Source organism: Oxyura jamaicensis, chromosome 2 (genome assembly GCF_011077185.1).
Source record: "Oxyura jamaicensis isolate SHBP4307 breed ruddy duck chromosome 2, BPBGC_Ojam_1.0, whole genome shotgun sequence".
Taxonomy (NCBI): Eukaryota; Metazoa; Chordata; class Aves; order Anseriformes; family Anatidae; genus Oxyura; species Oxyura jamaicensis.
In genome coordinates, this window is record NC_048894.1 from 96,378,589 (window position 1) to 96,406,131 (window position 27,543).

At 39.8% G+C, this 27,543-nt stretch overlaps 1 protein-coding gene across 10 annotated transcripts in view; it reads right to left on the minus strand.

Moving 5' to 3' along the window:
- CARMIL1 (capping protein regulator and myosin 1 linker 1) overlaps positions 1–27,543 on the minus strand; it is a 183,442-nt gene that overhangs the window by 87,871 nt on the left and 68,028 nt on the right. For all 10 annotated transcript variants that reach the window (XM_035316851.1, XM_035316846.1, XM_035316847.1 and 7 more), the window contains 9 exons: positions 20,958–21,008; positions 17,009–17,068; positions 14,538–14,659; positions 12,674–12,771; positions 12,239–12,309; positions 12,031–12,104; positions 6,990–7,065; positions 4,693–4,781; positions 1,004–1,098 (listed from right to left, as the gene is read on the minus strand). In XM_035316851.1, the coding sequence (XP_035172742.1) occupies positions 1,004–1,098; positions 4,693–4,781; positions 6,990–7,065; positions 12,031–12,104; positions 12,239–12,309; positions 12,674–12,771; positions 14,538–14,659; positions 17,009–17,068; positions 20,958–21,008 (736 nt within the window). The remainder of the gene's footprint in view (positions 1–1,003; positions 1,099–4,692; positions 4,782–6,989; positions 7,066–12,030; positions 12,105–12,238; positions 12,310–12,673; positions 12,772–14,537; positions 14,660–17,008; positions 17,069–20,957; positions 21,009–27,543) is intronic.

Below are 27,543 nucleotides of genomic sequence, written 5' to 3' on the forward strand. Positions count from 1 at the left end.
AAATGGAGCAAAAGGAGACACACCTACTAGACTGTGTTAACAACATTCGGAGTCGGCCAGGTTGTAAGCAAAATGAACAGTTTTTCCATTTTGAATCATGTCAGCCCAGAGACTGGAAAATTTTGACAAAACAAACGAAATAAAAAAAGAAAAGGTTCACTGCATAAAATTCCTCTTTTACTTCTGGCCCAACAGGAGCACACGCTAGTCTGATCCCAAGAACATGATGTGCTTGGAATGCATTAAGCGAAACAAATGGAAATCTCACGTGGGCAGCGCTGAAGGGTCAACGGCAGACTGAAAGAATGTAACCTTATTTTAAAAAATAAATGCCCTGGGTGAAAAGAGAGCAGACAAGGGAAGGGAATGATTTGACTTGATATGTACTGAAATTATGCCTAGCAGTGGAGAAAAAGCTGGACTATTCAGCTTGATTTTTCATCTTGCAGAGTCAACAGTATTCAGCTACATAAGGATGCCAGCTATGTAAGTACTACAGAACATCGCAAAGAATTGGCAACATTATGGGCTAGAGCAAAGCTGAAAAAGAGCAGCTTCAATACCAGAAATAATTACGGAATTATGGCTAAAATAAAAATGCAAAACCACCGGGAAAATATAATCCAAGCAACAAAGTTGTCTCACACTTCGGCTTTAAAGTGATTATATTCCCTTTAAAAATATACATGCATAAACCATTTTATTTTCTCTCTAGCTCTAAACATTCACTGCATTCCATCTTCCTTTAACATAAACCTCTATGAAAGTGTAATGAAATCTAATGAGATCCACGGTTGGTTTAAGACATTTAAATACTTCTCCACAAGCTAATGGATATGTAATAACCAAAAAGAATAGCAATTCTCAGTCATTTGTGAACAACAGATATTTACAATGGCATTACACACAGAACAATAACCTGTTATGCAGGCAAAGCTGAATGGAGTAGCACTAATCCCCTTATTACATCTGTAGAAAGAGGAAAACAGAAATGTTACAGTACCTCGGTCTTCAAGCGGATTGCTAGCAAGGTTGATTGTATGGAGTCCTGAGTTGGGATTGTGGGCTAGGGCACTTGCCAGTTTCTGTGCAAAATCTCTGCAAGAAAAGAATACAGAGGGAGAAAGAGTTCTGTTATCTCCTTTGTCAACAGCACATTCAGAGGCATAAGAATGCCAAAGTTTTCTTAATCTGAGACTATACGTTTAATGTTCTTATACTTCATCTACGGTAGACATTAAGTTAGAAATCAAAAAATATCCCTTGAGCTTCCTTCACATAGCAACCTTCTCTCTCTTCCATGCTCTGGAAAAGAGTGGAGATTGGACAGTAATAGCCTCATAGCTTTGGGCTCTCTGTTGTCGCAAGGTGTACTCAGGTACAGAGATGTTCCTGTAAAGTTTAATTTCCCTTTGAAATCCCATTTCCTTAGAGGGACTCCTGAGGGCAGAACAGGTTCCAGCGCTGCAAATGCAGGATGATGAGCTGCCTTTAGGACAAGCACATTCTTATCCTAAAATAACAAGCAGCATGTAAACACAAACACTCAACAATAAATTCTGTACTTAAATCTGTGCCACCTGACAGGCCTCGGGGTATCCTGCTTTGCTACCTGCTGCTTCTGCAAAACACTGTGTGTCTCCTGTAGGTCCTGTTTTATACTTGCCAACACTCTGCGGATACCCTCCAGCAGTTCAAATGGCACCACATGTCTATGCTTAGGCAACTGAGTAAAGCCCAGAAAAGCACAATGAGTTTTTGAGTTCAATTAAATTCTTGTCATTATGTTATTCTGCCTACATCTCCAGGGCTGTTTACAAGCTCTGCTATGGCTTTTGACACCAGTATAGGCAGGGTCACCAGAACTTTTTTGAGAACTTGTGTGTGTGTGAACTCTGCGGCAAAGGCACAGTATATCCATTGCCACCAGAAAATGGTAGATTACCTAACTTAGGGTGCGTTAAGTTCTAAAGTTTTCTTGTTTCGAAAAAAATGACACCACTGAACCTCTCTTTGAGCAGCCTCCACCAGCAACGGAGGGATCTGGGCTCTGCTCACAGGTTGACATCATTGACATCCCTTCCCTCTGTCCACTCAAAGTCCTAAAATCTACTGATATATTTTTTTTGGCTGCAGACTTCAGCCAGAGTGTGTAACATAAGCCTGATGCTTTCTACAAAGCATCAAGCTCACCCTGCATGCATCACACAGCCACGCTTGCATAAACTGAGGACGCTCAGGCTTGGAGGTAAAGCTTAGAAAAGGTCCAGTATAACTGTACATGTGGGAGAGGAAGGATATTTCACCAAAGGTAAAAATAGCACGGATCAGGAAATCTCAGACAGAAATTCCTCAAGATCTGTCTAGACAACATCTCTGAAACAGAGAAACAGAGGGTGTGTGGGGGAGGAACTAATGTGATTTAAGGACATCCAGAGCCCACCCAGCAGGGGAAGATGAGCTGCAACACCTCTCTCAGAGGTCCTCCTTGCACCACCACGGGCACCTCTGCTCCCTCTCTGTTTTAGCAGCCATTCCCCATGGAACAGGGCAGCAGGGGTCAGTGTGGATGGCGGTAGGGACAGCCTGCCTGACAGCTTGCCGACTACTTAAACACAACAAACAGATGATTTTTACCAGCTCCTAAAAACAGGCCCTTCCAGACCAGGGAATCTTGTAGGATCATGGAAAAAAGTCTGCTGGTTATCACTTATTCCCCTGTCCCTCTAAAGCAGCTCATGAATATGTAACTCTTTTCAAGCTCATTTGTTCAAGTCACCCTGAACTACTCTCCTTTCGCTGAAATCTTGATATCACCTGCCTCAGTTAGCATCCTAACAATTATCAAAACATTAGTGTCCTCTTTAGGCATTACAGCCATCCCAATTAACCTAGACTGCATTCTTTAAGTCTGTTAAAGAAACAGCAATGGGAATAATATTTTGAAGAACATCTAAACTGGCAGAAATCTTATCATCATACAGAGGGGCTTAATTTGACAGCCCACTTTTCCCCAATAGCAAGTCCACACTTGCCTAGTCCTGTGTCCTTACTACTACTGCATGACAGCTTGCTGTCCCATCAGCTGGGAGGATGACAACTATTGACGGATCTTTGTCCCACACCAAATGACAGGCATGAGTGCCTTGGAGTAGAAAAGAATGCAATCATCTTAAACTGACCCTGCCACCAGAGGAAACATGCTCTGGCAGCTGCTCAGGTGTTCCTGAAAGCACTGGTCTTGGTAGCCCTTTCTCAACACTGGCCTGGCGGTCTGTCAGAGCTCATTAAAAATGTCTGGTTGGTGAGCTATGTGACGTGAAGAAGGCCAGTAACAATAGGATTTCCTCCTAGCGAGCAGATATGATAACTGGCAAAACTGACAAATGCGTCCTTGGCAAAAACAGACAGACAATGCTGATCAGAGCAGATACACACCAGGGCAAAATGCCAAACACTGTGCATGTAGATGGAGGCATGAAAACCGAAGTCACAGGTTGATTATCTGTCAAGTCCTGTTAAAACTGACACCAGCTGCAAGTTATAAGTCACTGTAGGCAGCGTGCAAATGTAAGTCAATATATCTTTTGATATTCATGATTAGCACTGCGTTTCATAGCACAAAGTGCAAGAAAAACAAGATTAAAATCAGGTGTTTATGTTTGAATGACAGCTTTTAAGGACAACTGTGATCAGAAAGTTTGGGTGTAATTCCAAACTCCACCACAATTTTCCTCAGTCATTTAGGCAATTCTCTTCTAAAGGCATTTCAGTGCAAAGGCAATTTTAAAAAAGGGTGAAAAAAACAACAAACAATGGAAGAGGAGGCAAAATAAATGATACCACAGAATTTCCCTGTGCTTGTTTCCCTTCCTTTTTTTTTCCCCGTCAGTATAATGCTCTGCTTCTCCCACCTTTCCACTACTTCGTTTCTTAACACAAAAATTCATTAGTACTAGAGCTTATCTTGTCTACATAGTCTTGGATGCTACTCTAACACGACAACAAGCTATACATACTTTCAACAGGGCTAGTTTGTAACTTGAACTTTGCATCTATTTGTTCTGAAGAGAAGAAGAAAAAAAATACCTAGTAGCTATAACTTACTGTATTTAAAACACATGCAAGGATTAAACTGCACGTCTTACCTCAACATACTTTTAAGACCACAGAAAAGGATTAAACAATCATCTACTTTCTTGCTTCTTAAAAAAAAGTTGCTAAAGTAGAAGTATTACTACATTCGAACCACAAATCTAATCCTCCAAAGGTAAAAACAGCTTTCTTGGGAATGAAACTATAATGCATTATACAAGATGGGATAACACACCTTTTAACATAACCCTGTGCACTTCAAAACGACAAAAAAGTTTTCATACTTCTCTTGGTAAGTCTACTTGGAGAGGAGTAGTGTGGGTTGATTTAGGGTTTATGTTCTTATCCAATCCATCTTGCTCCACTTAACCTGGTTTTCCAGACTGAATCTTTAAAAAATATCAGTTTAGAGGGATTTTCTGGACCATAAGGAACCTCTAAAAAACCTAATGACAAGTTCGTGACTACAGACTCCTCAGAACAAGCTAGACATTGAGCCTGAGCTTTTCTAATGCTTATTCTGGCTAACACACATCACATATCCTTTTTGCTGAGAGTAAGCAGTATCTAATGCAAGATTTTGAAGAAATTACTTACGTTCTAAGCCCAGCATTCTCTAATACCAGTTCTTCCAATCGATTGGACCTACTCACCACTCGCAGAATCTGCTCACAGACATCAGTGGACTGCCACAAAAAAGACAGAAGAGTGTTAAAGAACACAAACACAGAACATACTGTTTGTTAGCTAGTTAGTTATAAGCTGCACATCATAACGGGATCCTTGCTATGAACTGCTGCTTGTCCTACATAAATAAGAATGCCAGGAACATCCCAGAGACAGTCAGACGGCTAGAGAAGACATCTGGAAAAGACTCAGAAAAACTAGGGGCAAGCTAAAAGTGAGTCATTTATGAAACAGGCCACCTAATCATAAGGGCCAGATTTTTTTAAAAATTATACTGAAATATATAAAAAAACTAACAACCCCAGACCCTGTGGCTCAGAAAAACATAGGCATTTAATTTTTGAAGAAATCTTATTCACATAGATGCTAATCCCTCAGAAGAAAATTGCAACTGGTGTAATGGTGAATAAAACCTGACCAGAAACGACAACTAAACACCGAGAAAGATGTTTTAAGGCTGACAAAAAGAAACCAAAAAATTCAAGAGCAAGAGCACTCTAGCTACATGTCCTCCAAAGATTGCTTAGGGACTAGTGTTGAAGGGTGACTGTATTTCAGCATGAGTTCTGCCAGCCTACACAGAATAAATCACATCTCATGATCATGCTCCTGCTGAATTCTGGAATTTGCACAGACATTTACAAGTACCATGATCCAAACATAACAAAAGGATTTGCTTGCTGTGCTCATTCAGACAGAGATAAAACCTCAAGGTTACAAAAGCTATACAGTGAGCTTTGTATCTCATCACCTTTTATTATAATCTCTTATTTTGATTCTTAAGTCTTTTTTTCACAGCACACACTATCTCACATTCAGATGAAGTCCACAGCTGAACTTTAGTCATGATCATGAAGTGCTGAAACTATTCTGTGTCATCCACCCTTAAAATCCAGCATTCATACTTGGGACATCTTTGTCTCTAATGACAGTATGGCATTTTCGAGCACTCTTTTAAACTAGCTGAAACTCCTGAAAAAAAAAATGCTCTAGCACACAGAGAAATCTTATTAATCCTTTACATAGCAAAGGTGACTGTTTTCTAAAGACTGACAATTCAACTATCTCTCCCATTATATCTTTGCCTTTCATATTTTAACAATTCAGAACATCATCACGGTGTTTCTGCAGCAGAGCGACTGCAAGTGGAAAGTTTCATGCACGCACTGTAAAAACACTTCCGATCACGTCTATCAAACACAATGTCAGAGCAGGACTCACAAAGCACAATACATTCAATGGCCTCTGGGTATGTCTGACCTCACGCTGACCCTCAGCAGTGTCCCTGTGGCATGGATTTACTGTCCAACAGTCTGTATTTTCCTGATATTTTTGACTGAAATTTGGATGTATGGAAGATTAAGGTTTTGTATTTGCTTTTTAAGGACTGATGCATTTTCAAGATTGACAAAGTTTACTTGCTTCCTATATAAAAGTTGCTAAAAATCCTTCAAATACCTTATTAAAATAAATAGTTTAAAAGAGAAAACAGTTTCTCAAACCACTAATTTCACCTGTAACTATTAACCTTCAGGTTTGGTACAAATAATGTATTTTCATATATTTAAGAAATCACTTAATTACTTATTTTCTTGGTATTTTCTTCAGTTGTCCAACTTGTTTCCCCACTTTTTACTTTTGAAAAAGAATGCTGTCGGTTAAGAATATCATTATCACATGTCACTACATAGTTATTACTCTAAGGGAATAGTTTCAGGCAACAGGGAGATAAAAATCATCAAGATGTGATGAAAATTACAAGAAAAGCCTGCTTCATGATGTGAGAATAAAAAAAGAAAGAAAGAAAGAATCTAGGTATTTTCCTTACACCTCCAAAAAGCAACAGATATTTCTACTTGCTTTAAAGTTAGTCTCCTGTTTAGTCACCTCATATTGTTTGAGGGAGCTGGTAACACCTGATAGAGCAGCTTTACAAGCTACCATTATGGCCAAATAAACTTTTCAAACTTTATTCATGTGAAATTTTGGCGAGACCTGGCTCTCAGTAGTGTTTCGACCGCATGAATGAACCATCCACCCTTTTATATTTTCCCGATACAATTAATGGAGAAACAATTTTCAATTTTCAAGTAAGACTGCCCAGTCGTATTTACCTCAAAAAGTTCACCTTAAAAAATGCAATGGCATCCTCCAGGGCACAGCACAGCCTAGTAAGAGCAGATATACATTTTCAACTTGTTACTTACTAATTTCAGATCCTTGGAGGACAGCTTTGTAAACCACTGATTATACTCCAGAGCAGCAACTATAGGTATTAAGTCTCTAGAAAAAGAAAAACACTTTTACACACATTTCATATAACTGTCAGTTTGGGTCATTTGAAAGAGTCTCTTAAGTGCTCTTCATATCTAATTCCCTCTGCTTTTGCAATGCTAATTGACTGCCATCACTATTACGGAAAGCTCTGCGTTCTGACAAAAAAGAGCACCACGAGCAGCTGTGTGTCTTGCCTGAATTTTAATACAAATTCTTGACTGGCCAACTGACATCCATTCTAGCATGAATTTTTAAACAAGAAATTTGTCTGTGCTGCCATTCCTACTTCTAGCATTACTTTTTCTTCAGCCTGTGACATACTTAAGCTTCTTAATCACCTCTAATTATAATTGAGCGTGACGCTAAAAAGCTTTTTGGCAGTCTGATGATTTAATATAATCCCGTGACTGAATGCTTCTAGAGAACATATCCTTGTCTCATCTCTATAGCTAAATTCCCCTAGGAAGCAGGAGACCTGCAAAAGGATAATGCGACTTTCATCCCAAACCCTCCTTAATTGTAAAAGGGATTTCACAAATGAAATTCTAAATTATTCCCGTTTTCTTTATTCCAAGCCTCTTAATTTGATCTGCTCCCCCTCTGCTAAATTCCGCCAATAACAGACGTTGACAAATGCCATGTCGGCATGCCACCCCGCAGCAGCACCATGCATCGAGCACAGGCAGACCACTTAGCAGCACCGCACGTGGATCATTTATACACAACGTATTAAATACATACATGCGCCCACACTCAGACTCAACAGTTACTTAGAAACCCTTTGCCTTTATAACAAAACAAAGAGCTGTAATGTACGTGAATGTACATGATCAGCAAAATAGTGCCATGTGAGCCTTAATTTCTCCTTAGGGAGAAATTTGAAATTATTAGCTTTTATAAGCTAGTACCACTCCCAAGTGTTTCATTCAGGACATATGCAGGTAGGCACTACATATGCAGCACCTTTCTCACATCTTTTCCTTCTTCCTCTCCTTCACTTTCCTCCACAAACATTCAAACACTTCAGGGTGATCACTAAGCACATAGGAAAGCCAAGAAACGTGGCAACATCATATGGACAAACCTTCCACAAGCTATGTTGAGGACTGAGGTTGGTGCACTTGGAAGTACAAGCCCATCATGGAGGTGACATTAAGAAGCCGTGGCACTCTGCAGCAAAAGACTGTAGCCTACCAACTGTGAAGCTCCCAAAAACACTTGTAGAGGAGACAGAGTGTGGAGTGTGTGATGCCCTTCAAAGATTAAGCCTACCTTCCATGTTGTTTGCAGCACGCATCAAGTCTCACTGTGAATTTATTTCTGACACGGTAGTCTTACAAACTTCATCAACTATACAAATGGATTTTCGGAGTGGTCAGTGAGAAGTTAATGAATGAGCAGCTTTGATGCCCCTCTTGCCCGTGCCTTTGCCTTGGAAATGGAACGAATGTGAAAGTCATTTTTCACGCGTAATTTGGGTTTATCTGCCCAGTGGTAACCAGACAGCCACAGCTTGTGGAGGATGCAGCGAGGCAAATGCTGGACAGGCCGAAGGCACTCTCACTGTCCTGGTGGAGAGATGCTCTTTGTGCTGTGGACAGCCACCCCCAAAAGGGGCAGAGAGCACCACCGGTAGTTACATGTCAGCGGCAGGGAGCAGCCTTGCTCCTCCAAAGGAACAGAGGGACAACGAGCAGTGATTACTGGCTTCATGTATTTACACCACCTGGGAGCTGGTAAGCCAGCTTGGGCAGCTTGCAAGAGCTCAGCACCTCCTGGGCAGGAGGGTGACCGCAAGCAGAGCCTGCCTGAGGCTGTCCCTTTCTCTCCTCTCCTTCCCGAGCCTGGGATGAAAACAGCTGAAGGACAGGGGGTGTTTGGAGTTAGTGGGAAAAAGCTGCTGCGCTTTCAAGAACTTAAAGAAACATTGCTACAGCAGGACAGGAATATTTTAAAATAAATCAAGCCTGCTGATTTGCAAGTTCTCATCTTTAAATAGTTTAGTCTTCTGCAGTATTCAAGGCCTGTTTGTTCAAACTTTAGACAAGCACAGATACTGACGTACTTCTGTAACACCAACCAGAGGGGAAAAAAAACCAACAACAACAAAAAAGCATACAAACACCTCCCTTCCTCCACATGCGTGAAGATAGTGGAACATCTGCCTTTCCTGCAGTATTCTGTCTAGAAACTCGAGTCTATCAAACCCTACATCATTTTACCATCTGATTTTAAAGAGGAAATTGAATAGTTAAACAAAGTTAAAGAAAGTTAGTTATATAGTTTAATTTTATTTTTCATTTTGTTTAAATTTGTGAAGGTGTTTCTTACCAATGAAGATCCTTGTGGAATTTACCTCTACTCCTTCTCTTACTTTAAGCATGCGCCTAACCTTATTGTATTATTCTTGAGTTTCCCTTTTCAAAATAATACACTGCTTTTTTCACTTTATTTCTATTAAATTCTAGATGTGGTACTAACAATGATCAGAATTTTTCTGCAATGCAGTAAGAAAGAATGCTAATGACCATTTCCAAAAGCAGGGACATCTCCTAATATTCCCTTACCAAGTTATATTGAATTGCTTACATTTATTTATTAGTCTGCTTGCTAAATTACCATCCAGAATAAAGTAAGATTTACAGACTGTACAAAATGTAAAGCTGTGCCATCTTAAATGAAAACAGATTTTGTTCTTCTGGAATGCAGAAAATCTCTCCAAGCTTCAACAACATTCAAACTTTGCCAATGCTTTCATGTTTTTTTGACAATTCAGTCCCCCCCGTGTATTTAAGATGACAGGAAATCTAAGCAGTGCAAAGAAAAAAAAAAATCTAACTAATCACACTTTTCTGGCAATAGATTTTGTGAACGTCCAAAGTTCTGAAGGCTAAAACATAGAAGAAAAATGGTTTGCAGATTAAATAAGTTGTTTTTTTCTTTTTTTTTTTTTTTTTTTTTTTTTTAATATTACACAATTATATGGTTCACAGCACAACATAACTTCAGATAAAACTTCAGAAGTCATGTTCCCAAGTGGCAAGCCATGTTATGCACTCTAAGTGTGAGACACTCTGGGAACTTAAATTCATCTATAATTCATGCCATCTTATGTTGACCTCTAACAGAAATACTTTACAAGAGAAAACCACAAATTGTTTATTTCTTGCAATGCATAGCTCTTTTATCTAGATAACTGAATATTCATCCTACCTCACTTCAGAGCTACTCCACAGCATGAAGTATACAGTTTCAGTTGTCTCAAAAATTAGGTGGACAAGATATACAAGTTTCTCAGAATCAAACAAACACTGCCATGTTGTTAATGTATAGTATTCTTACTTTGCTGAATATCTGACAAAACACTTGCATACACTCTTGAATTATCGGGATCTCAGACCCTAATTTGTATTTGTAATGAACAACATATGGTTTTTACTTCCTTAAAAAAAAATATATTTTTTCTTGAAAATTTCAATCTAGAACCTTTTTCTCAGTTCCAGTCCCAGTACTAAGAAACTGTCATCTCAGGTTGGATTCTAACACATGTAAATGGATCTAAAATTGTTTTGAATCTTTGGACTTACTTACACAATCATGAGGCATTTAATAAAAACTTTTATTAACAACACAAATGTATTTCCTTGGTGATGTGAATCTTGTAAAGTATATTTCAGTGAAAACCTTCAGTGAAACTACAACTCATTTGAACCAGCTAAGATGCTTTAAATACTTTAAACACTTCTATTTTTCATTAATAAGTAGTATTTTTCACTCCTAATAACTTTTTCTAATGTTAAATTTCTATTGAAGATGGGTATCTGCAAGTCCCTTTTTCAATTATGCCTTATGTTCTTCTCAGTACAGTAATTTTAACTATTCTTATGTTCTCGTTCCACATTTGCTTGTGCTATTTTTTTTTCCTTAGCTTCTCTCCGCAAGTCTTAACTGACCAATTTCTTTGGCTAAACCTGTCATGAAGCTCTGTAGTCTGCCTTGAGTTACTTCTGAATTAGCCAACACGGGTACTAACATCACCATGGAATTCAGTATGGATAGTGAAAACAACCACAAAAGCTGAGTAAATATGCAACTAATTTTTTTTTGTTGGCTTTTTTTTTTGTGTGTGTGTGAGTTTACACACTATGTAGCTTAAAGCTGCAAAGCATGCTGAGCCAAAATACTCTTATTTACCAACCTCCAAGTTCAGCCTTTCTGTTGCATTTTAACATTGTACCTCTGACAGATTCTTAATTCTTCCCTTGGGCTTTCCAAGGAAGCAAACACCCTGTCTTATTTACAGTTTCTTTAATTTGGCATTTTTCTTGTATAATGCTTGATTTTAATTAAGACTCTTTACCATTTCTTCTTACTTAAATATCTTCAGATTCAGCTTTCTTAGAATCCAATTTTCTCAGCCAGATAAAATCAGTAAACCAAATACAACACTTAGCTAAGTTTCAGCATCTTATAGTAAAATTACCCTCAATAATGCCTTTCTGAAAGTACACATTTTTGATAGCATCTTTTGTCAGTGGAGAAACTACTGGCTGGGTTTCAGTTGAATAACTTAAACCTTCAACTGACTTGCTGAAAGAATTAATTTCCTTTACAGTATACCCCATGAGAAAGATTCTGCAAAAATAAATGCTACATAATTTCCTTTTTTATTTTCCCTGCCAAATGTAGTTGCATGTTTTCTATCTGCTATCTTTTTGGAGTGCTTCCAGTAGCAAAATATATTTATCTCCACAATGAAATGTGCTCTTTATGGGGCTTTTGTGTAAAAACAGCGTATTTGTGCTGAAAACTAAAAATTCTATAGATGGTCATTTCAGAGGTCTAGACATTCAAGTGACAGCTATGGGACTATTGGACTTTAGCAGGGACAGGCAAATTCTATTGGAAGGACAGGTTAAGAGACAAGGAAAATTTGCTAAGTATTACCATGATTACTTGCATATTGTTTACCTGTGGTCAAGATGGCTGAAGTCTTGCAAATTCAACTCTCTTGTATCTTGTGTCAGATAAATTGTGTCAACATCCTGTTAAAAATACATAACCAAATACATCTTTATCGAATGTATTTCCTCCCCTCCCCACATGTTATGATTTATCTGCTCCTTCATCATTCGTGTAGTTAGCTGAAATGAGCCTCTAGCACAAGACTTGTACTTACCCATTGTACTTCTTCTCTGTAGGGAAATCCAAGCCAATCACACACGCATGCATACATCTGCGAAAAGCCTCCTAGAAACAACCCAAGAGAGTATTTAACATAACCATAAAACAAACAAAAAGACATCTAAAAGTATACTTTAATACTTAGTCTTAAAGATATACCAAGTCTTTCAAAACTCACTCTCTTTTTCTCTCAGAAGTGTGTCCATTGTGCTGCTGAAAGAAACTGAAACCATCCTATCTTTGTAACACCCGGCAAGTTGCAAGAAAGCTTAAAATAGTGCTTTCACCTACCAATCAGAAGTCTGCTCCATACTAATTACACCTTAAAACTAATTACACCTTTACAAGCTTCTACCAGAAATAGAATTAGGTACTTCCTGACACTGCAATTCCAACCTTTTTATATTTGAGCCTCTAAACTCATTCTCACCACAAGGTCCAAGTTCTGCCACTGTCTGACTGTCCCACAGGGCCTGGAGATTAGTCAGTCTTTCTGAGGGTTCCATAGTTACTTTTTTCATAATCCTCCTGAAAGCAAAAGGGAAAAAGTATTCATGACTTTAAAATATTTTTAAACCTGTATCTCTATATGCACCCACCAATCTCATTTATTTCAAGTATGGTTTTAAATTTCCAGTTCCCTTGTATAGGAAGTCTTACCATCTTTAATACAACTCAATTCTGTGCCTAAAAGTCAAACATAACGTGATGCAAGTAGCAGGAATAACATTTATTTGTCTCTTCTTTCCTTCCAAGTATTAACTCCTGGGACAACTGAGCCTATTTCTGTGGAAGGAAGACATGGTATTACTGTCTACACTGAAACTACTGCCATCTACCCAAGTGCTTTTATGCAGTGAAAGCCTCATGGTGTGAAGAGCTACAGAGCTCACTGAGTAGCTACCTACACGCGGCCTCTAAGCTAAAAATTACAAAAGTGTTGTAATTTTTAGTGTCCTTCCTCTTCTAGGCAAAAACACACCTTACTTGGTTTTAAAAATTGAAAATACCTGCTCTTCTGAATGACAGAACAGTCTCAGATTCCAGAATTCCATAAAACAGAAGAAAAAAATAAGAGCTATTAATAGGAGAAACCTCTTTCCCCCTTGTTGCCTGTTCCCATCTTATATCACCTACATAACTTCAGCATCCTCGTTCTGGAAAGTTATGCCATCTGAGGAAAGAGCAAGAAATTTGATTTCTTTTCTGGGAACCAAGCAATCTAAATACTGCTATACAAAATGCTCCAGCAATGTCCTCCAGAAAGCGCAGAAAAAACACGTATACAGCTCAAGACCTTCACAAATGCTGACAAAAACACGCACAGCCTTGTGGCCTTCTTCACTCTGCTCCTTTTGCTTACATTTCTCACATAATTACTGCGGTTTTATGGCCACTCTGCTCACAAATATTCACTTGTATGTATGCTACTTGAAGGAAGATCTCCATCTCCATTAGGGCAGTTAAAAATACTGCCACAGAGATAAAGTGGAAATAAAAAAGAGCCGCCAGCTACAGTTTATGAATTTAAAATTCCTACTCCACCTAAAGGAAAGGTGAATAATAAAGACATACATCCCAAATAAAACATGGAAATTTAGCCTGACCACGTACATTTAATGTCTGCTACAAAATTTCACTCAGAAATAAATGCATCCTGGAAGACTCTTACACGGTCCATTTTCTCTAATATTGCTAACAACCAAGTACCAGCTGAAGAGAATAATCGTAGAGCTGCTTTATCTTGTAGACAGTGATGAAGATGAGGCAAGGGCAGAGAGAAGAAAATAAAATGAAGGAAAACTGCAGAGAATTGCTGCAAGATAATAAAATTCAGAGGCAGAGGACAGCACAAATACAAGAAAAAAAAAGTGAATACAATGTAGAAAGAAGAAAGGAAAAAAAAAAGGTAAGAAAATCAGATATATGAAAGCAAAACCCACTGAATATCACAACTGGTTATGGGGAAAGGAATGCACTCATACAAAAAGCTACAACCTAATTGTCAGAGGTCGGACAGACAATGTTAGGTAAAAAAATACTGACGAGACTTAACTTCCTGTACCAATCCTTCAAACTAAAGGCTCTTCGGACCCTACAGAGCATGCCTGAGCTGTAGTCTGCACTATCTCACAGCTCTTCCATATACCTCAAAAGGCCTAATAAAGACTTAGTGCTTGCCTCAAGGTGTTTCTTGTACCCTCAGGGCATTTCTGATGCAAGGACAAAAGGCGGTGGCTTGTCACCCTTCCCCACAATTTGCTCATGCTGCGGTTGCCCTACAAGACACTTACACTGGAGAGAGTCCAGGGAATATCTTCCTGAGGCAGGTTCCGATGTGTGCCAGCACCTCGTTCACATCCTCTGAGGACGCCATCTTCATGGAGATGCTGCATTTCTCAGTTTCCATGATCAGCTGTAAACAAGAGGGCATGAGGGCAGGAATTGGGTGTCATCTCATTCATATCCATTGAGAAAGGACAGCATTTTGAATGCTTTGCATGCCAGCAAGGATCTGTTATTCTGTAACACATGACATGACCATGTTCCAGGCAGAGGTTCTGAGCTTCTTGAATGTACAAGAACTGCATACTCGAACTTTGCTTTTCCTAAAAGCGCCCTGCTTCCCACGGGAATAAAGGCTTCCAAGGATCTCGACCCCAGTTAGCACTTCCAAAACCAAGAACTTTTCACAGTATTGTCCTGTTTTGAAACACGTCCCAGAACACCAGGAGAAGTGAGCGCAGCCTGACAGGAAACCATTGAACAAACAGGGGCTGCTTCCTCGAGCAAAAAGGGAAAGTCTTTAACAGCTGCAATTCTCTGGAAAAGCTCTAATGCTTTGATGTGTGCTGTTTAAGAAAATGTTAGGGTAATACAATGTCCCAGTTCAAAGGATGCAGCAATTCAGCTAACTTAACAGGCCTCCTGTCTGGGGAATACGTGCTTCAACTAGGGGGAGAAATAAAGCCTTCTGCTACCCTTCTCTGCCATATATATATATATATATATGTATATATATTTATACACACACACACATATATATACATATATATGAATTGGATTGCTGTATGACCGACACATCAGGTCTGCTGCTGCTTTTGGCCGTGTCACAGGAAGCCGGGTAATACTTCTGTCTTCTCCAATGCGTATATTTAGCACACCCAAGAAGTCCAAGTCAAACACTTTGAGGTTAGGTACAGCGTATACAAAATAAGAAGCCTGCTCCTAACATTAGCATTGTCTCTGTACATTTCTGTCTTAATCCTTACGGGGACACTGCACAACATGCAATAGAAATTATTATTTTTTAATTGAAACTGGTACTTGGAGCACTCTCAGTTCCCAATTCACATCTAGGGTCAGCACCAGGTTAACTCTAGAAGAGGCTGCTTCATCCCAAAAGCACAAGGAGAACCTTCACACCTTTTGCCACTAATTCAATTCCTTTCAGAGAGTTACTGTCACTCTCCAAAGATGAACAAGTGGGCAACCTCCTACTGTTTTTCATCACCACCGATATTGCCACACTACTTCCTACATCACTCTGTCCATTTGTTATCTTATCCTTGGAAGCTTTCTGTGAGATGCCTAGCATGAGATTAACTCCTTCAGATATGACAAAGATAATGTGATGCTTGAAGGAAAACTGCAACACCAACATTTTTCCCACAAAGGGCAAATGACCAACGATTCCACCTGCCTTCAGCTATAAGCCTTACATATTTATAACACAAGTAGATGTAAACGTGCAAACTTTAAAAGATATTTTAGGAAAATGGTGTGCTAAATGCAGCTGCTGAAAATCAGGACTTTCCCTCATAAACCCTGCTACAGCAATGATCTTCTACAATTAGCATTAGCTACCATGGCATTTTATTACCTGAAATAAATAAGGTCACAAAACCAAACACAGAGTTTACTAAATGTCTCCCTATAGAAAAAGTAAACACGTAGGCTTGTTTTTTTCCCCTTTACAGAAGGCTTCAAAAGCCATGTTGAAAACATGATATGTTAAATACAAAGAGAACGTTTCAGAGTTCAAATGAAGTGCCAGATGCTCCTATTTCTGAAAAAATAAAATAAAAGCCAAATACACATGAACCACATGAGGACATTGATAAAATTGGACTTCAAATCTTATCAACATGTTCGTCTTATGAATGAACAATGTAGTAAAGCGTTTTTCTTCCCATCACCTTCTCTGACATTCACTTTTTTGGGGGTACGTTACCTGCTGCCAAACATATTTTATGTTATATACGGAGTGCTTTATAGAGTAGGCGACGAGAGAAGTCTGTCTGCAATGTATGCAGTAGCACTTGGTTTCACCATAATGGTATACACCGCACAAGTCTTTCAAACTTGTAAACTTATAATCATCTAAGTGATGACTGTAATACCAGCCACCACTGTTTTATTATCTCTGAGAAAAAATACGCAGTTAAGAAACAAATTAAAACTTGTTCTGCTCCAGCTGAGCTATGAAGAAACAGTATTTCTTATCCCACCCGTGCAACAGGTTCCCAAAAGTGACTCTTTAAATCCTTATCTCTATTGTCAAACTTTACTATCAGCACGAACCCAAGAATTCACATGTACAACGTGCTCACCAGATGGGGACACCTACATGTTAGAGCACTACCTCCTTGACTGGAACAGATTTAGCAATGAGCAAACAAGTGCCTTTTATCTAGAATATTGCTGGTGGTAACACGTATCAGTGTGTCACAGCCTGATTTCTCTTAAGTCTGAAAACACTCACCTGACCGGGTTTACAGGAAGTCACTCCTTGGATTTCCAAGTAGCTGAAAGTTAGTTCTAACTGCAGTCAAAAAAAAAAAATAAAAATGCCACATTAGTACAAACACGGTCTGATTTTAAAAAGGTTAAAAAACCTTGAGCAAGGCTACTGGCTTTTTACATTGATTTCTGTAATAGGTGTTAAATGTTTGTTAATATCTGATCCCATTTTGAACTTAAGATTTGTACTTTTTTTTTTACACATCTGCTTGCTGCAGGTTCAATTAGAGGTTACAGGGATATCACATTGAGCATTTTACTGCAAGCTATAAGCACAAACTTTTAAAAAGTTTGATGCCAAAACTTTAACAGGCAACGTTGTTTATACAATATCCTACTAATATGTACCCTTGTGATTGACTCATCATGAAGAAGAATACTTAACAGCATCACATATTACTCTTTCATCAGTTACACTGATCACAGATGTGAAGATTTTACTGTGCAGAAGCTGAAGGGACATACGTACACTATTTATATACACGTATTTAAAGATATATATATATTATATACATATATATCATTATAAAAGTAGAAATGCTCAAGACTGTCTCAGCACGTCTAGAAACTTGACAGGAAATAATACATTAGCTTTTCCTGACCAGGTTGCCTGGACAACATTCAGGACAGGCAGGGAAGAACAGTGAAGATATTTAATCCAAATGGACCTTCAGAAGAAGTTGAGGCAGGAAAACCCTCTGCTCTGAGGACAAATCTAAGGCTACGGGGAGTTTGCCAAGTTCTAAGTACACAACCACAGGGACAAACACCTTGACAGCTCCAATACACAGAATGAAACAAATCTATTGGAGTGAATCAGAATCACAGGGTAAGTCATTAGCATGGTCATTTCCTTTTATTTATCATCAAAATCATTGTGATTGTGCAGCCTGTTTGAACTGTATATATGAAGTCTCTCATACTTTATCTTATCCTAGGTTCACAACCAGCGTGCTTGCAGGCTAACCAGCAAACACCATGTTATTCTACCTCTACGTTGGTGGCAATCTTTTAAAAAAAATCCTGAAACACTCCTGAAGCATTCAGTAACCAAATGTAAGTCTAAAGAATGCCCCTGCACAAAGACGGCAAACACACGTCAGTTTCCAAACTTGACAACTAGCTAAGAGTTGTTATTAAGCAAGTATCCACACAGGCTCATTATTGAAGAATGGAAACACATGAGACAGAAACAATGAAAGCATCTTCCCCTTGCCCACACCAGTGTGTTGCATTTTTGCAAGAGTAAGACATCTCCTCAGGCCTCATCGGTTCCTGATTTCCCAGCTAGGACTGGCATTTTTTCCTGATGACAGCATTTCATTTAGGCCAGAAAATAAATAAATAAAATCCATAGAAGCTCTTGCTTGCTGTTGGAGTTAGCCAGACTACACATACAGTTAAAAGGCTCCCTTGCTCCAGTGCTCATTAAAATAAACAATTACTCAGCAGACTATTTGACATTTATTTCCTCAAATTGAAACGAAATGCTAGGAAAAAGTCTCTGTGATTGAAATCCTCCATATTTGCAAATTATTTACTTATCAGATTGAAGGTTCTGCTTTTGCTAACGTGCAAACATATGTATACACACACCCAGTCAAAAGTATGTTTCTGCCCCCAAGAAAACTTTACACAGATCCAGACACAAGAATGCATTTTGCAAAAATCCTCTCGACTAGAATTAACAAATACCAGAAAGTATGGCCACATCTCTATGCTTAAGCTTCAGTTCATTTTTCTACTTAAACACATGGATTTACAGTCCTTGCTTTGCAGGAAAAACACAGAACACATTCTGCACATCATCTACCTGAAACTATGAAATCATTTTTACAGAATTTCACAATTCATAATCTTATTTGTTACCTAAAATTATGCTCTAAAGACTCCTTTTAAAAGTGTGTCTCATTTAGAGGTCCTGTAGTTACCCAGACAGCTGATTTCCCAGCTTTTATTTTTTTCAATCATAGTACTGAAAGCTGGCACTAGAAACATGTTTGCAAACCATTACATACCCACAAGTACTTCAGACTTATCTGTGGGCCGGATGACACATCCGACTTTCAGCAATGTTGCAACTATGTTTTATATAGACTGTAGCAAGAATTAGGAGGCTTTAAGTACTGTACTTCCTTTTCTATTAACCTCTCTAGATTAGTGGAAATGAACTGATTGGACCACAGCATAAAGTTATGAGCTGACCATAGTAATATCCGTGCTCTAAGGATATTTATTAAGTGGATACTTCACTTAGCCGACCTTTATCCCTTTAAACTTTCATCCTTGCTTAGCAGATTGAAGCAAGGGCTCAACAGCGGTGTTTAAAGAAAGGTGAAGCTTGCAACCAGATGTAGTGGTAAAAGTCACTCCAAACCCACCATCTCTAAATGCACTCAACTTTGTGAGAGTGCCCTGGAGGAATAAAACATCTTTGCTGTATGTTCTCAGTTGTCTTGCTAGGAGTGACTGTGTGCTAGTTGAAAGAAAGCTCTCGGGCTCAGAAGGCTGCTGAGCAGCTTCTGAAAATACGACAGAATTCAGAGACTTCAGTGACTTTGGTTAGTCCTTATACAAAAGAGAAGTGTTTTCAACCATCCTAGTAATTACCAAGATACACTTGTTGAATTTTGACATAGGATCATCAACAGTGTCTTCTGATCATCTCTCTTCCATTTGTAATCACTGAAGTCACAATCTTGTTAGTACGTATTCTAGATTTCCATGAAAATAGAATGAAGTTCTTCAACTAAGTAACTCCATTTAAAAAAATAAAAGAATGTTTTCAGAGGTGCCTGTGATGGGAGCACAGCTGTTTCTTAGCATACCAAGGCCACACCTTCAATGGCTTTGTGCTGAATTACAATAGTTTTGCTATAGGTTTCTTAACAAGGTCGCCACCAACATCTATCTGTCCGTCATTCTGCCACTGCACTGACACCTGAGCTGTTCATCAGCTGACTGTTTCCATGCACCCAGTCACCAATTTCTGTCTTAAAACCACTGCACCCCAAAAGCCATCAGACATCTGTGCCACATGGACAGGGTGATCAACAAAGGGAAATTAAACTTCAGCAGAAATTCAAACTGGAGGTATCCGATCTGCCAGTCATAATCTTCAAATTACGGGAACGGGCGGTCACATGTACCAGTGGCCATAATTAAAAACCTTACATCAATCTTTCCAGTTATTGATCCAGTTATTTCTATAAGGCATATCTATGTACACACGTACTTATGCACACACGTGTGTAACACACCTATATACACCTGTGAAACACAACACAGTAGAGTTATGTGTCAAATTCACATTCACCGATTCCAAGCTGGAAAAGAGATGATCTTCCACATCAGTCACTTCCATTCACATGGAAATTTTGTCTCACTGTTACAACGATCGTTACAAATTCTTCCAGGAATAATAACAATTCAGCTGCTTTGGTAAGGAAGGTTGTAAAGATGCTTTTCAAAATGAACTGCCATCTCCACAGAAATCACCAGAAAACAGGCGAATTTAGTAAAACTCAACATAATTTCTGTCTCCAAATCAACTATATCTCTATTTGACACAAGAAACTCCACAGGGCATAATGCCAATCTGCTTGTTTGAAACTGTAGCACTACAAAGGTCATCAGACTCATATCTCATTTCATCAAGTTGATGTTTCCAGCCTAATACTTCACCCACCTGCATTTCTAGAAGTTAAAATTCCTCTAAAAGAGGAACTGACAACTCATTTAGGACAGACATCAACGGAAGCATCATTCTAACAAATTTAACACCGTAACAACATTCCTTATTATTTTTTAAACATATGCACAAGTGTAACTGAAATATGCTAAGTTTATGTGACTTACATTTATATCTAAAAATACACAATAGTTGTAGAAAAGAAACACGGTGGCTTTACCTTGGTGGGAATCCGAGATGTTAGAAGAAATGCCCGACATGATGCCAAAATCTGTTAAAAAATAAGAAAGCAGAAATTGTAAGAAATATTTCATTTATTGGCAATATTATTGAATAATCTCTTCTAGGAAAATCCTGAAACCAGAGGGAAAAAGCCTCAAGTGGAGCTAGCAACAATTCCCTTGGCTGTCATACGTTGAAGGAAGCAAAACTGGGCTCAGATCCAGTACAGCTGAGCAAATAGACTGCTGCAATCTGGTCATCTACCAACCAGTTAGTATAGCATCAAACTAGAAGAAATTTATTTAATCAGTCTCTCGAGGACATCTAATAACAATCTTAGTGACACTTTAAAAAGAAGCAAGGATAAGAAGTCCTATCAGGAACCACGGTGCACTTAAATGTGACCAAAATATGCAACATAAACACGACGTTAGTAATATAAGAGACTATATGCAAATATTTTCCTTTGGATACACAGAGTGCATTTCTAGAATAACAATGCAAAGATTTCTCGGTGACACCAACTGCATTTCTTCTCTGGCAAGGACAATGGAAAAACGTGATTAGATTAGTGAGAACAGTGACTCTGGGGAGAAAACACAACGAGAATGAAATATTTTAGAAGTTATTGCCAATCGAAATATAATGATATATAGAAGTACCACTTCAATTTCCACTCACAGATCTAAAGCCTTGCAAGAGCGATGAATCACTTTGCAAAAGCACAGCACAGCTTCTGATTTACCCACCTATGGAATTAGTTATTGTTGCCTACATTTTTTCCAGCCAAAAAAAAAATAAAAGATCGCAGTTTGCAAATCTAGATGCAAACACACAGAAGATCAAAACCCCGCAGCACACGCAGAGATTTCCACAGAGCTGGGACCTGCTCCGTCCAGTCGTGCTAGATAACCATTTCTCTCCATACACAGAGGTTAACACCACACACATCCCACTCAGCACCCAGCTCCTAACATGCTTTAGACGCTTTGAAGTTTGGATTTGAACCTCTGTATCTCAGCCAACCTGCATTTCAGCAGGAAATGGTGCCAGCAGATGACAGCAGGGCAGCAGCACGGCAGGAGACGTGCAGCAGGGATGGGTCGACGGTGCTCGTGTGAAAGGCAGGGTGAAACCTGGTGAGCTTCAGCAAGGAGAGTGGAGGGAAGCAAGGGAGCCTGGGTGCCTTGTATCATTCACATTGGCTCCTGATGGATTTTAGATCTAGGACACAGTATTCTTTTTTTTTTTTTTTTTTTTTTTTTTTACAGCAATGTAACACATCTTGCTAAAACCTAAGAGCAGGAATACCCCCACATACTCATGTTTGATGTTAGCAGAATCTCTCAGAGCTGAAGTGAACAGAGACAGTGCTCCAGTAATCACTGAGTTAGGGCCACGCTGCTGTTGAAGAGAAATCCTTACCTCCTGTAACACACGTCCATCACCTGACGTCCCATTTTGCTGTCTGGCACACTTCTGCTGCTACTCAGGGGGCTGGAGCATCCCGACCCTACCAGACAGACCGGCCTCATCCCCTTGCACTCACTTTTGGGAGAGAAAAATCCTCTCCTGCTCACTTTCAAGCTGCACAATCACAAGCACTCCTTCCACAATCTGGCACACAATGGACGGGAAGGGTCTCACGGAATAAAATCTGGATTCCTTCCACTCTTTCACTGCCCTTCCTAAGGGCAGCTGCCCACAGTATTTGCATGCAACGCTCCTGGGTATCCCTGGGAAGGATTACACCCTCAGTCACACCCTCGTCTTAGATAGCGCTGCTTACAAAGGCTCCCTTTAACATGACTACAATAAATGTGATCAGCCCAAGTAGCAAAGGTAAACGCAAACCAGGTACCCACAAGGCTGTAACATGGTTATGTTGGAAAAGGATGTTCCAGCAGAGCATACGTCAGTGCATTCCTGTGCGTTGGATGTACAGAGACTCCCGCAGTGATCCTGCCAAAGCCAAGCACCTATTTGCCTTAAGAAGATGTATTTACACGCAGAGAACTGCTGTAGGATGATGCCCCCTATTCATCCCTTAAACAAATAATTCTTGAACAAAAAAAAGTGTAGAAACTGAGCCCTTTCATCCAGTAACACTGAGACTTCTACAGTTTCCACAGCTGGGACTGTCAGAAGCAAGGAAGAGTTTGATTTTTACACAAGGTCAGTCAGAGTCAAGGTCAACTACTACTGCAAAATTAACATCCCATTTTGACAACAGCAGGACTAGGCTTCTTTCAGAAATGGTAGAATTGGCTGAGAGGAGGCCTGGCATTTATCATGATTTCAGCTGCTGAAAGCCATGAATATGTATAATGACCTTTGACAGGATCCACGTTAGTTCACTGCTTTCTCTTTCTTCCACCTTTTTTCACAATTTTATGCAACATCTGCATTTTAGCATCAACATGTTTGTTCATGTTTGGAAACACAGTAGCCTCTGCCTCACAGCCACTCAAGACTCTTTTGATAAGCTGCGAAACATCACCAGTTTTCGGTGCCCTCTTTCTCCTTGCTCCGGCTGCAGCGCATAAACAAACAGCGACTATCAAGATCCTGGCTCGCCCCTTTCTCTGCGAGTAGGGCTCTGCAATACCGATACTGCTTGCAAGAGCAACACAACACATATTGTGGACTACTCACAAGAACGCATCGCCCCCTCTCCCCACCCCGTGAAACACGAAGCTGGCGCCAAACGCAGAGGCACCGGAGGTGTGTTCACACTCACCGTTCATGTCCCTGTTGGGAGTTATTGGGAGTTATTGGAGTTATTTCGCGACCGAAGTCCCAGGTCTCTGTGCGTTCCTCTAACATGCACAATGAACGTGTGCTTAACGGCATGATTGTCTAGGGCTTTCCAAAGTATCCAGCGGTGCTGGGTTTTATGAATACCTAGATTTTAGATTTCCTGGAGTTTTTAATTTCTTCCCATAAAGAAAATAAAAAGCAAAAGGTAGCCCCTAGCTACTCTCCAGCAGTTCTCAAGCACTTTACTAAGAGGATTCTGCTACCATTATGCTTATTTGGCACTCGAGGCACCTTAATTACAAGAGGAAGAACCTCTTGGTCAAAGTCACGTCAAAAAGCAGTCGCTCAGAGGAACAGACACCTATCCAGCAGCTGCACAAAGCATGCCCTCGCTTAGGCTGTGCCAGAAGCATTGGCCAGGCACGGTGTTTAACCTCCTTTTCCTTCAGATAAGGAAACATTCACGTGTTCGGCTCACCAAGCTGCGACCCCATTCCTCCGTAGACGTGTTGTTTGGTCACAAGAGGTATTCGATCATTAATAAAGTTAAAAGATCCTGTCAAAATATAAACATATATGGTGTAGCCTCATGCTTTAACACACCTGTATGCCCAAAGACTTGCAAGTGACCGATGTGACAGGGATCAAAGCAAGCAAGCACACCCAGGCTGCTGCTGCATGAAAGGGGCAATAAAGGAGAAGTATTTTTAGTGTGCAGTCCTTTCAGTCTGTCTTCCTACTATGCCTTTTTTTAAGCACAAAGCAGGATTATTATTTGAATGTTATATGACTCCTACTCACACACACATGCCCGAAAGTTGACGATTTCTTAATGTTTTATCATTCTCAATTCTGTAACACTCCACCTCTTAAATGTATATAAGTTAAAAATTGAAAATTAATTTGGAAACATTCACCAAAAATGCATCCTACAAATAATTTCTGCCTAAAAGGTCATCTTTTATTTACCAGAAAAAAATAATTTGCTTCAGTAAATACAATTTGAACACAGATTCTCAGTGAGACACAACAGAACAAATACACAGATGCATCTTGAGATTTATTGACAAATTCTAGCCATATTTTGGCCCTGTAAGTTTAATTACCAGGGCTGCACTGGGTTAACCCAGCAGACTACCTGTCCATCAGTCTTGGGAAGGTCATTAGTTGCTCTAATGCATCTGTTTTGCCAGACAGACCACAGCAACTCTAGCAACCTCATCTATATTTAAAGTGGTTTCAAATTCTCAAGTAAATGAAACAAATCTTTTAAAAACCACTACCCGACTCAAAATGCCTTGGAACAAAGAGTTCTGGAAAACTCAATGATGATGTGATCATATACATGGCTTTGTGATGAAATAAAGCAACATGAGACAACCCCAGCACTTCGCTGGCCATGGGAAGGTGCATGATGCTCACCCCATTTGTCTCATGGTTGGAAACTGCCCTTTGCTGAAACATTTATGAATAAAAAAATAAATACATAAATAAAAGCCAATTTATTTTCTTTTGCTGAAAACTGATTGACAAACATCTAAAAAAAATCTTTGTACTTTTCTCATCAAATGTTGCTGTTTTACTTGTTAAAATACACTCTCTGATGCCTTCAGTTCCTTTTCCCCCTAGCATTTGCCATTTTGTCAGCCTCAAACTGCTTCAGTCTCTTCCATCACAATTTACTTCATGAAAGAAGCATTTGTGACAGGCTTTCTTATTTAGAAATAAACCATTTAGAGCATTCCTTGAAGTCCAGAAGACAGTCAATCTTTTTTATACACTTCACAGTTAGACCATCCCTGCTTTTGTCATTATTCATTATCATAATTACCCCAGACGTGATTATTTTTCCAGTTTCCGTGCTTACTAGCTGCTCTATGATTTCCATCAGAAGCTCTCCATTACCACTACTGGTTCAATATCTAATGCATACATAATAACGTGAAGTAAAGCAGCAGCACTAATACACGTTTTGTTTTGTTAATATATGGATGAATCAATACGTGTTAGGCCATCCAGTCTCTTTCGGTCCCTCTAGGATGGCCTGTTCATTTCCTGTGCTGCATGTCTGGCTTTGTAAATGCCTCCATCCCGAAGTGACCGGAGTTCGATCAGATAAAAGGCCCTTTCCAGCACTGTGTCAGAGGGATTCAAGAGAGATTCGAGCTAGTTTCGACCAAGGCAATTTCTGCTAAAAGCACCGTATCTCCCTGTACGAAGAGGCTAGCTGACATCCTGGAGGCCTTTCTGGAGGGCTGGTTAGTTCAGGCTCTACAGGAACACGTGTGTTACTTCAGGGATGGTTTCCCTGGGCCTGTGACTGGTTCTCCTCTGTTCCTCTGGCTCCAGCGGAGCAGCTCAGCTCGAGGCTGCCCCAAGGGCTGTCGGCAACACCACCTTCACCCGCAGCGCTCCGAGTCCTCCGAGCCAAACTTGGCTCCCATCGGTTGGTCTTGGCTACTTTTAAAGTGTCATCTAGGATAAAGACATTGACAAACCTTATTTGCTCTTGTTCCAAGGACCTACTCACTTCTCCAGCAGCACTAAGGAGGTTTTTCTGAGCTGGGGAAGATCCGGAGCATGCGTTCGTGACATTTACCTCTTAGCAGTCACTTGCAAACACTACAATTTCTCCCTCCCTCAGTCCACCTCAGCCATGTTGAACATACTCACGGGTTTGTCTAAATCACTGATGCTTGTGTAGCTGCCCAAATACCTGTGCAAAACACACCCCACAGCAGTAAGGAGACCTCAGGCACTCTGTACAGGGCACAAACCTTCACAGCTCTTCACTACTGTAGCACTGCATTAAAAACTCAAAGCTGTTCTGTTACGGCCCATCAGTTTTCCTTCTGTCCATATTTTCTGGACAGCAAAGGATGGTATGGAGAACGGTTGTTAGTTGAAATGGGTTTTTACAGAAAAAAAAGTGGGGTCAGATGTCAGAACCGCTGGTAACAAATCCACACTGTGTTTCAGGAGAAGTGAAGCATGTTTGAAATTAATTTACAGAACAAGACAGGGAACACCACAAGATGGCACAATGGAGTGCTTCATTCAAATTTACCTTTCAGGCTGTTATAGTAGACCTATTTAAATAGAAATGCTTACTAAGCTATTGGAGAGCTGTTCCAATATCCAGAAGAGTTTCTACTTCATAGGCAGCAATGAACAAGCCCTTCTCAGAAGAGGAGGTTAAAAAATACATCCTTATTTTAAAGCTGACAAAACGAAGCTTGAATACAAATAAACAAAAAGGCAAAATAAGTAGCAAAGCCTGAAAGAGAAGCTTGAAGTAAACCACTTCTAATTCTGCCCTCAGAGAGGAAACAATGGGGCATGGAGGTTTGTCAGCAACTTAAAACAAGGTCTCCTGGCCACAACGTTTTTTTTCATTACCTTCTCCAGCTGTAGCAACTCTACCATTATCAACTTTAGGCAGCCTCCTAGCTTCGAGAATGATCTATAAAGGGTGCTTCTTTAACACCTGGAGAACAAATAAATATACACACTCATATACGACATACAACCCTGTCTGCAATGTGTAGCCAACCTCGCTACCCTGGTACAGGTGAGATCCCAGAAGATGCTGAGACGGGCTCACACCTTTGGCCAGATTCCAGCAACGGAAGCACCCCAAGGGCAGCCCCTGCCCATGAGGCAGCTTGGGATGTGGTCACTAGTTGTGCAGACTGAACACCCCGACTTGCACTTGAGACTTTGGTATTGTATCCTACCATTTTCACTAACCGCAGAGCTTCTCACGCAGTCATGACATGAATTTTCACCACGTTGTGAGCCATGTCCAATACCGAGTGCTGGAG